We start from the raw sequence: 12,215 nt of genomic DNA on the forward strand, positions 1-12,215 counted from the left end.
GGCTTCTCTGGGCCCGAGATCATCTAAGATGGACTGATGCAAAGTGGAAAAGTTTTCTGCGGTCTGACGAGTCCACATTTCAAATTGTTTTTGGAAATATTTGACATTGTGTCATCCGGACCAAAGGGGAAGCAAACCATTCAGACTGTTATCGACGCAAAGTGTAAAAGCCAGCATGTGTGATGGTATGGGGGTGTATTAGTGCCCAAGACATGGGTAACTTACACATGTGTGATGGTATGGGGGTGTATTAGTGTCCAAGACATGGGTAACTTACACATGTGTGATGGTATGGGGGTGTATTAGTGAACAAGACATGGGTAACTTACACATGTGTGATGGTATGGGGGTGTATTAGTGCCCAAGACATGGGTAACTTACACATGTGTGATGGTATGGGGGTGTATTAGTGTCCAAGACATGGGTAACTTACACATGTGTGATGGTATGGGGGTGTATTAGTGAACAAGACATGGGTAACTTACACATGTGTGATGGTATGGGGGTGTATTAGTGACCAAGGCATGGGTAACTTACACATGTGTGATGGTATGGGGGTGTATTAGTGAACAAGACATGGGTAACTTACACATGTGTGATGGTATGGGGGTGTATTAGTGCCCAAGGCATGGGTAACTTACACATGTGTGATGGTATGGGGGTGTATTAGTGCCCAAGACATGGGTAACTTACACATGTGTGATGGTATGGGGGTGTATTAGTGCCCAAGACATGGGTAACTTACACATGTGTGATGGTATGGGGGTGTATTAGTGAACAAGACATGGGTAACTTACACATGTGTGATGGTATGGGGGTGTATTAGTGAACAAGACATGGGTAACTTACACATGTGTGATGGTATGGGGGTGTATTAGTGCCCAAGACATGGGTAACTTACACATGTGTGATGGTATGGGGGTGTATTAGTGTCCAAGACATGGGTAACTTACAAATGTGTGATGGTATGGGGGTGTATTAGTGAACAAGACATGGGTAACTTACACATGTGTGATGGTATGGGGGTGCATTAGTGAACAAGACATGGGTAACTTACACATGTGTGATGGTATGGGGGTGTATTAGTGCCCAAGACATGGGTAACTTACACATGTGTGATGGTATGGGGGTGTATTAGTGCCCAAGGCATGGGTAACTTACACATGTGTGATGGTATGGGGGTGTATTAGTGTCCAAGACATGGGTAACTTACACATGTGTGATGGTATGGGGGTGTATTAGTGCCCAAGACATGGGTAACTTACACATGTGTGATGGTATGGGGGTGTATTAGTGAACAAGACATGGGTAACTTACACATGTGTGATGGTATGGGGGTGTATTAGTGTCCAAGACATGGGTAACTTACACATGTGTGATGGTATGGGGGTGTATTAGTGTCCAAGACATGGGTAACTTACACATGTGTGATGGTATGGGGGTGCATTAGTGTCCAAGACATGGGTAACTTACACATGTGTGATGGTATGGGGGTGCATTAGGGCCCAAAGCATGGGTAACTTACACATGTGTGATGGTATGGGGGTGTATTAGTGCCCAAGGCATGGGTAACTTACACATGTGTGATGGTATGGGGGTGCATTAGTGCCCAAGGCATGGGTAACTTACACATGTGTGATGGTATGGGGGTGTATTAGTGCCCAAGACATGGGTAACTTACACATGTGTGATGGTATGGGGGTGTATTAGTGTCCAAGACATGGGTAACTTACACATGTGTGATGGTATGGGGGTGTATTAGTGCCCAAGACATGGGTAACTTACACATGTGTGATGGTATGGGGGTGTATTAGTGTCCAAGACATGGGTAACTTACACATGTGTGATGGTATGGGGGTGCATTAGTGTCCAAGACATGGGTAACTTACACATGTGTGATGGTATGGGGGTGCATTAGGGCCCAAGGCATGGGTAACTTACACATGTGTGATGGTATGGGGGTGTATTAGTGCCCAAGGCATGGGTAACTTACACATGTGTGATGGTATGGGGGTGCATTAGTGCCCAAGGCATGGGTAACTTACACATGTGTGATGGTATGGGGGTGTATTAGTGCCCAAGACATGGGTAACTTACACATGTGTGATGGTATGGGGGTGTATTAGTGTCCAAGACATGGGTAACTTACACATGTGTGATGGTATGGGGGTGTATTAGTGTCCAAGACATGGGTAACTTACACATCTGTGATGGTATGGGGGTGTATTAGTGCCCAAGGCATGGGTAACTTACACATGTGTGATGGTATGGGGGTGTATTAGTGCCCAATGCATGGGTAACTTACACATGTGTGATGGTATGGGGGTGCATTAGTGCCCAAGGCATGGGTAACTTACACATGTGTGATGGTATGGGGGTGTATTAGTGCCCAAGACATGGGTAACTTACACATGTGTGATGGTATGGGGGTGCATTAGTGTCCAAGACATGGGTAACTTACACATGTGTGATGGTATGGGGGTGTATTAGTGCCCAAGGCATGGGTAACTTACACATGTGTGATGGTATGGGGGTGCATTAGTGTCCAAGACATGGGTAACTTACACATGTGTGATGGTATGGGGGTGTATTAGTGTCCAAGACATGGGTAACTTACACATGTGTGATGGTATGGGGGTGCATTAGTGTCCAAGACATGGGTAACTTACACATGTGTGATGGTATGGGGGTGTATTAGTGCCCAAGGCATGGGTAACTTACACATGTGTGATGGTATGGGGGTGTATTAGTGCCCAAGGCATGGGTAACTTACACATGTGTGATGGTACGGGGGTGTATTAGTGCCCAAGGCATGGGTAACTTACACATGTGTGATGGTATGGGGGTGTATTAGTGCCCAAGGCATGGGTAACTTACACATGTGTGATGGTATGGGGGTGTATTAGTGCCCAAGGCATGGGTAACTTACACATGTGTGATGGTATGGGGGTGTATTAGTGCCCAAGGCATGGGTAACTTACACATCTGTGAAGGCACCATTAATGCTGAAAGGTACATACAGGTTTTGGAACAACATATGTTGTCATCTAAGCACCGTCTTTTCCAGCAAGACAATGCCAAGCCACATTCAGCACGTGTTACAACAGCGTGGCTTCGTAAAAACTGAGTGCGGGTACTTTCCTGGCCCGCCTGCAGTCCAGACCTGTCTCCCATGGAAAATGTGTGGCGCATTATGAAGCGTAAAATACGACAGCGGAGACCCCGGACTGTTGAAGGACTGAAGCTCTACATAAAACAAGAATGGGAAATAATTCCACTTTCAAAGCTTCAACAATTAGTTTCCTCAGTTCCCAAACGTTTATTGAGTTTTTTTTTATAAGAAAAGGTGATGTAACACATAATATCAGCAGCATACTTGCCAACCTTGAAACCTCAAGATTTTGGGACGTGGGGGTGAGGGGTGGGGTGGGGTGGAGGGGGCGTGGTTAAGACGGGGGGGTATATTTACAGCTGGTGTGTGCACAGTTTAAACTCTACTCTCTAAAAGCTGTAGATGTTATTGTCACATATGCATGATTTATTGATTGATTGAAACTTGTATTAGTAGTTTGCACAGTACAGTACATATTCCGTACAATTGACCACTAAATGGTAACACCCGAGTAAGTTTTTCAACTTGTTTAAGTCGGGGTCCACGTTAATCAATTCATGGTACAAATATATACTATCAGCATAATACAGTCATCACACTAGTTAATCATCATAGTATATACATTGAATTATTTACATTATTTACAATCCGGGGGGTGGGATGAGGAGCTTTGGTTGATATCAGTACTTCAGTCATCAACAATTGCATCAACAGAAAAATGGACATTGAGACAGTGTAGGTCTTACTTGGTAGGATATGTATAGCGAGCAGAGAACATAGTAATTTCAGATGGCATAAGAACAAGTATATACATTACAAATGCCTTCGATTATTCACATTAGGTTATTTACAATCTGGGGAGATTGGATGTGAATGGAGGAGGGTATTAATAAAGGGTTGAAGTTGCCTGGAGGTGTCGTGGTGCATGTACAGTAGATGGCAGTATTGTCCTGTTTAAGAGTGTCACAACATTGCTGTTTACGGCCGACAAACTGCTTTACGGTGGACGAAAACGTGACTGCTGTTGTTGTGTGTTACCGCGCTGGGAGGACGTTAATGAAACTGCAACCCACATAAGAAACCAAGAATTCGCCCTCGATCATTCTGCGGTTATACCGTCATTGGGCAGACAGGCTGTGGGAAAGCGGACGTGAAAACAGGCTGTCCTCACTCAGGTCCGCATGGAGCTGGAAGGGGCGTGGCCTCCAGTTGCGCCTGAATTTCGGGAGATTTTTGGGAGAAAATTTGTCGGTAGTCTCCCGGAAAATCCGGGAGGGTTGGCAAGTATGATCGGCAGTCCGATATTATCGGACATCTCTATCAATGATTCTGGTCATGATCATTCTATTGATACTTGGTAAAATGGACAATCCCGTCGGCCTTTTCTCTCAGTAAAGGGAGAAACGTTTTATACACCGCGGCTTTTAAAAAAAACCCACAATGAAACATGAAGACAAACAGTATGCCCTCGGTCTTTAAAGTATCTCGGCCACTTTATAAAACCAGCACTGACAAATCACCGCATTGACTACATCTGGTTTCACTGCCTCCGAATCAATTAGGCCTCCATTAAAGAGCGGCCTGTAGCTCGGCGGAAGCAGCTCATTGGTGCAGTTAGCACGGAAGCAGCAGTTCCGGATGGAAGGTTTTCAACTGAGCTTGTTGGACACTAGCAGAGCAGGCGCATGAATGTGTATCACTCCAATTAAACACAGCGCTAAGTGTCTGACAACAGCTAATATTCCTGCTCCACCAGCGGACCGAATCGATGTTCTGACATTCGTCACCGTGCTAAAAAGCAATCATCTCACTGTCTCGCTTTTGGTTAGAGGAGGGCACGGTGTAAAAACCCATTTTCCCCTGGCACAGGCTTGCTGGAACATGGCAACCCTGAAACTGTTCAGGATCAGGTTCAGCCCTCAAAAGCAGAGCAGAAACATGACATACGTACGTATGCCCGGTCCAAGATCCTATGTCCACGTTCAGCATTGTCGTCATGATCAGACAGAATTTAAGTAAATATATTTACAAAACTCAAAACCAGTGAAGTTGGCACGTTGTGTAATTCATAAATAAAAACAGAATGCAATGATTTGCATGAACTTATATTCAATTGAATAGACTGCAAAGACAATATATTTAATGTTCGAACTGAGAAACTTGTATTTTTTGGGAAAATAATCATCAACTTAGAATTTAATGGCAGCAACACATTGCAAACAAGTCGTTACAGGGGCATTTTTACCACTGTGTTACATGGCCTTTCCTTTTAACACCACTTAGTAAACGTTTGGGAATTTAGGAGACCAATTTTTGAAGCTTTTCATGTGGAATTATTTCCCTTTCTTGCTTGATGTACGGCTTAAGTTTCTGGGTGTTGTTGATCATTTTAACTTGCACTTACAGATGTAGCGAAAAACTGTATTTAGTAACAGTGGTTTTCCGAAGTGTTCCTGAGCCCATGTGGTGATATCCTTTAGAGATTGATGTGGGTTTTTGATACAGTGCCGTCTGAGGGATGGAAGGTCACGGTCATTCAGTGTTGGTTTCCGGCCATGCCGCTTACGTGGAGTGATTTCTCCAGATTCTCTGAACCTTTTGATGATATTATGGAGCGTAGATCATGAAATCCCTTAATTTCTTGCAATTCCACTTTGAGAAACGTTGTTCTTAAACTGTTTGACTATTTGCTCACGCAGTTGTGGACAAAGGGGTGTACCTCGCCCCATCCTTTCTTGTGAAAAACTTAGCATTTTTTAGGAAGCTTTTTTTATACCCGATCATGGCACCCACCTGTTCCCAATTAGCCTGCACACCTGTGGGATGTTCCAAATAAGTGTTTGATGAGCGTTCCTCAACTTTATCAGTATTTATTGCCACCTTTCCCAACTTCTTTGTCACAAGTTACTGGCATCGAATTCTAAAGTTAATGATTATTTGCCAAAAATATATATATATCAGTTTGAACATCAAATATGTTGTCTTTGTAGCATATTCAACTGAATATGGCTTGAAAATGATTTGGAAATCATTGTATTCTGTTTATATTTACATCTAACAGTTTCCCAACTTATATGAAAACGGGGTTTGTAGTTACTGCCAGTGGTTTCCTGAAGTGTTCCTAAGTCCACGTGGTGATCTCCTTTACACACTGATGTCGCTTTTTAATGTAGCTCCGCTTACTGGATCCAGGGTGAAGTGTGAAGTGAAGTGAAGTGAATTATATTTACATAGCGCTTTTTCTCTAGCGACTCAAAGCTATTTACATAGTGAAACCCAATATCTAAGTTACATTTAAAGCAGTGTGGGTGGCACTGGGGGCAGGTGGGTAAAGTGTCTTGCCCAAGGACACAACGGCAGTGACTAGGATGGCGGAAGCGGGGATGGAACCTGCAACCCTCAAGTTGCTGGTACGACTCTACCAAGCGAGCTATACCGCCCCCATTGGTCACAGGTATTCAATGTTACGTGCGGTGATTTCTCCAGATTCTCTCAACCTTTTGATGATATTACAGACCTTAGATGGTGAAATCCCTAAATTCCTTGCAATAGCTCGTTGATAAATATTGTTCTTAAACTGTTCGACTATTTGCTCATGCATCTGTTCACAAATCGCCCCGTCCTTGTTTGTGAATGACTGAGCCTTTTAACGGAAGCTGTTTTTATAGCCAATCATGGCACCCACCTGTTCCCAATTAGCCTGCACACCTGTGGGATGTTCCAAATAAGTGCTTGATGAGCATTCCTCAACTTTCTCAGTCTTTTTTGCCACTCGTGCCAGCTTTTTTGAAACATGTTACAGGCATCAAATTTGAAATGAGCTAATATTTGCAAAAAATTAAGTTTTCCAGTTCGAACGGTATTTTGTCTTTTTAGTCCATTCAATTAAATATAGGTTGACAACTATTTGCAAATCATTGTATTCTGATTTATTAACCATTTACACAACGTTTCAACTTCACTGGTTTTGGGGGTTTGTAAATGATGAAAGACAATGAATATTTAATATATTGACCTACCTCTCTGTCGAGTAGAGTCGGGGAGATGACAGTGACAATGTCGCCTCTCTCTGCATCGATGTAGAACATGTTCGGCGAGGGTTTGTCCGGCGACTGTCGGAGGATGTTGTAACGCAGAGCTGCGTTATCCGTGGCGGGGTCGTCTGCATCGAACGCCATCATTGTCATCACTGTGGTTCCTGGAAGACAGTACGGTAAAGAGTTCAATTACGACATTGAAAGAATTCCACTTTCAAAGCTTCAACAATTAGTTTCCTCAGTTCCCAAACGTTTATTGAGTGTTGTTAAAAGAAAAGGTGATGTAACACAGTGGTGAACATGCCCTTTCCCAACTACTTTGGCACCAGTTGCAGCCATAAAATTCTACATTCATTTTTATTTGCAAAAAAAATTAAGTTTATGAGGTGGAACATCAAATATGTTGTCTTTCTAGTGCATTCAACTGAATATGGGTTGAAAATGATTTGCAAATCATTGTATTCTGTTTATATTTACATCTAATACAATTTCCCAACTCATATGAACACGGGGTTTGTATGATGGGCGATTATTCAGCTTGTAAGCCATGACCCTAATCTGGCTAGTAGAAGCCTAAGTTTCTATGATAGTCTTTTGATTAGTACCGCTATTGCAGATGTTATTTACATCTAACGCAATTTCCCAACTCATTTGGAAACGGGGTTTGTACATTCAGTAAGAAAAGTTACAGTACTTTAATGATACATATCTACAGGCTTTCGATGGGCCTAATAAAATGACCCATGGGCCTTGAGTTTGACACCCGTGTATTAGACCCTCTTGGTGGGGAAAATCCTGCATGTGGTGGTCCTTGGCTTGTGGTCTGGCCGGGTCAGATGGACTGCGGCGTTCGCTGAGATGCTTTTGGAGACGGCTTATATTAGAGGAATGAGCATTCAATTAACAGGCAACAGCTCTTGTGGGTGTTTGTGCAGTCAGCATGTCCACACCTGTGGCATTGTGATAAAATAACACATCTTGTGGTGCAATAATCACCCTGTCAAATCAGCACCTCGATATTCCACACCTCTGCGGAGAATGGATTATCCCGGCACAGGAGAAGTGCTCACTAACACAGATTTAGACAGTTTTTTCAACGATAAATGGGCATTTTGTCTAAGTCGAAAAAAGTGTTCGATTTTGGAGTTCAGCTCATTGAATATGGTATTTTTCTTGAGTGGAAAAAGAGAGCCAAGTCTGTCCTAGGCTGCCATCTGGACATCATGAAGACAGAAGGGTGTTAGGATCTGACAGACATGATGAGCAGCCCCTCTCAGCTCCTCAAATACATGCGCAATTACTGTATTTCTTTTATTAAATTGCTCATAATTTAGTCTATTTCGTATCATTTTCATAGTCACACATTACATGCATTTGTCTTTGCAACTGTGGACCTTCCCCAATTTGGAATAAAGCGTCAAGACCTGGACTATGGTGCAAAGCGACTGGATCGGACATGACGTGAAGGTAAAAACAGGATTTTAATCTCAACTCGAAAAAAAAAAAAGGAACAAACGAAAGGCGCTCTCAGCAGAGGTTCAAAAATTGGCTGAGAAACAAAACTATCACAAAGACAAAACTACGGACATAAAACAAAACTTGCAAACTATGGCATGAATAAAGAAAACTTACTTAAAACGAGAAAAGAGCATGAAAAAGAGCAGCACGGATCATCAGCATGAATAACAAGGGTGAGTAGGGGGTGATGTCGCCAGGCTGACTGCCTGGCAACTACAGGCTTAAATAGAGGTGACATGAGGTGTGTAGGGGGTGATGTCGCCAGGCTGACTGCCTGACAACTACAGGCTTAAATAGAGGTGACGTGAGGTGTGTAGGGGGTGATGTCGCCAGGCTGACTGCCTGGCGACTGGAGGCTTAAATAGAGGTGACGTGATTAATAATAGGTGCGAGAGTCCAAATGAATCAGGTTAAGGACAGGTGAAAACTAATGGGTTGTCATGGAAACAAAGCAGGGAGTGAAAAAAAACAGGTACTGACAGTGCAAAAACCAAACAGAACATGGCCAAACTAAACATGAACACCAAGACTTGACATAAAGTCCACTATCCATTACTAATAATACAAATGCATGTTCCATTAAAATCTCCCTGACTACAATATTATTTTATCTTAATATTCAAAAGTAAAATTTGATTCAGCTCCTTTATTAGATGTATTGGATCGGGGGTCAGCAACCCGCAGCTCTTGAGCCTCATTCTCACCATGGAGCATTTTTTTTAAAAAGATTAAAAATGGAAAAAGGGTGGGAAAATATTTTTTTGTTGTTGTTTTAGTATTGTGGAGAGGTGGGTCAGGGCACACCGGAGCCTGGCCCAAGATGGAGGCGTGGACGGCGGTGACGCCGCAATCGAGATCAGATGACTCTCCTCTCTCTGTATGAGAGGGTATCAGCAGCACGAGAGGCGGAAGAGGAACGAGAGGAGCGAGAGACACGAGAGCCAGAAGACACAGCGCATGCAACGCGGAAGAGAGCGAGAGCGAGAGACAGACGACGCGGGCGACTGAAAAGTCACCAAAAAAAGATTATCTTTATTGAAAAATAAAGAAGTCTACACCTGCTCAATCAATGTCCTTCCTTGAAGGTCCTGGGAACCCACGCTATGACATGAGTGAGTCACAAGTATGTTTATTGTTTGAGGACAAACGTGGCACAAACCAAAATTGTAAGAAAGCTGACTGTTTAATATATCTGTGTGTATGCTTCACTGATGAGATTATTTGTCGAACATTGTTTTGTTTTACCAATTTCGGCAGTTTTCCGACTCACCATAGTGTGGACTGTGACGCAACAGTTTGTTTACATGTAAACTTCCACTCCTTGGTCTCATTTTGTCCACCAAAAGTTTTATGCCGTGCATGAATGCACAAATGTGCGCTTTGTTGATGCTGTTGACTTGTTGGAGTGCTAATCAGGCATATTTGGTCAGTGCATGACTTCAGGCTAATCCATGCTAACATGCTATTTAGACTAACTGTATGTACATATTGCATCATTCTGCCTCATTTGCAGGTATATTTGAGCACATTTCATATCCTTTCCTTTTATCCTCTTTGTATATAATTTTGTTTTGCATGTCTCACATGACACATTATTGGATGTAATATTGGCTGCATTCCAGATAGTCGTATGTGTGCCATGTTGTTCCAGACCACAGCAAACATTACCTCGCTTGCCAAAAATGGTACTAAATCTATTAAAGGAAGTTTCCTTTAACTTGGACACACACATCTATACCTTTTAGCCATAAAAAGCCAGTTATTTCCAGGAGTTATCTCATCTTCTGAGTAGACTCTGATTTACGAATGGTTTCTAATGTTGGAAAAATGTGTGGAATAAATATTATATCTCAACATTTCTGTCAACAAAGATTTGCTGCAGCCTGCGATACATACCGTATTTTTTGGACTATAATTCGCAGTTTTTTTCATAGTTTGGCCAGGGGTGCGACTTATACTCAGGAGCGACTTACGTGTGAAATTATTAACACATTACCGTAAAATTTCAAATAATATTATTTAGCTCCTATAAGAGACTAGACGCATAAGATTTCATGGGATTTATGGATTAGGAGTGAGAGATAGTTTGGTAAAGGTATAGCATGTTCTATATGTTATAGTTATTTGAATGACTCTTACCATAATATGTTAGGTTAACATAGCAGTTGCTTATTTATGCCTCATATAACAATAACAGTGCAATACATTTTCATAACATGGTCACTACTGCCTACTTTGTCTTGTTATATTCTTATTTTACTGTTATGTTTTTATTCCCATTGTTGCTTTTTATTTTTTTTTAAATTGTAATATTTCTCTATTTTGTTTCCATTTAAACCCCCATTATTTACTTTTATTTAAATTGATCTCAACTCTGTACACTGCTGCTGGAATTTTAATTTTCCTGAAGGAATCAATAAAGTACTATCCATCTATCAATCTATCTATCTATATAACCTACACTTATTCAGCCTGTTGTTCACTATTCTTTATTTTTTTTAAATTGCCTTTCAAAAGTCTATTATTGGTGTTGGGTTTTTATCAAATAAATTTCCCCCAACAATGCGACTTATGCTCCAGTGCGACTTATATATATATATTTTTTTTTCTTCATTATTTTGCATTTTCAGCAGGTGCGACTTATACTCCGGAGCGACTTATACTCCCAAAAATACGGTAGTCATTTTGATAGTAGGCTAATATAGCTAATATATACAATTACGTCATGTGTTGCCTTCAATTAAAGACTTATATAGGTTTTTTGCGGCTCCAGACAGATTTGTTTATTTTGTATTTCTGTTCCAATATGGTTCTTTCAACGTTTTGTGTTGCCGACCCCTGTATTAGTGCACCTGTATGATGGCCCGTGCCTTTATACCAGGGGTCGGGAACCTTTTTGACTGAAAGAGCCAAGAAGCCAAATATTTTAGAATGTATTTACTTAAGAGCCATATAATATTTTTTTTAACACTGAACACAACTAAACACGTGCATTCTTAAGTAAGACCAACATTTTTAGAGTATAATAGGTCTCTTATTCTTTGTATTAACATTGTTATTCTGAAACTAAATGTGGAGGGGGCGTGGCCTGCGGACCTGCAGCGAAGTGGGGTGTTGCCAGGATCGGACTTGAAATCAGCGACAGGTGTGTAGAAGGCCCACCTGGGCCTTGTTATCTAATCACCTGTCGCTATATAAGCAGCAGCCAGGAGGAGAGACGGGGTTGGGGCTGGAGCCAGAGCGCGAACAAAAGAGAAAAAGACAATTGCTGTTAAGCAACTGAGAGACTAATTGAAAAATAAAACAATATTGTAACTCTCATGTCGGTGCTTGGTGGTCTGAAGAACCCCCAGGAGGACAAGCCCCACACTAGCCAATAATAAATAAATAACTTCTTACCTTTAATGCAACTTCTTGAACAGGTGCGGTAGAAAACGGATGGATGGATTAAAAATGCATGGGAATGTTTTATATTTTGAACGTTATTTTTAACACTGTGATTACAAGTGGAATTATTCATTACTTATCGTGTTAAGCAATGTCTGCTC

General features: G+C 41.8%; 1 protein-coding gene across 1 annotated transcript in view; it reads right to left on the reverse strand.

The window, feature by feature from the left end:
- The window catches only part of cdh13 (cadherin 13, H-cadherin (heart)), a 795,802-nt gene that overhangs the window by 310,779 nt on the left and 472,808 nt on the right, over nt 1–12,215 (reverse strand). The window contains exon 8 of the mRNA XM_061917999.1: nt 7,132–7,310. Within this exon, the coding sequence (XP_061773983.1) occupies nt 7,132–7,310 (179 nt within the window). The remainder of the gene's footprint in view (nt 1–7,131; nt 7,311–12,215) is intronic.

This window comes from Nerophis ophidion, linkage group LG12, assembly GCF_033978795.1.
Source record: "Nerophis ophidion isolate RoL-2023_Sa linkage group LG12, RoL_Noph_v1.0, whole genome shotgun sequence".
NCBI lineage: Eukaryota > Metazoa > Chordata > Actinopteri > Syngnathiformes > Syngnathidae > Nerophis > Nerophis ophidion.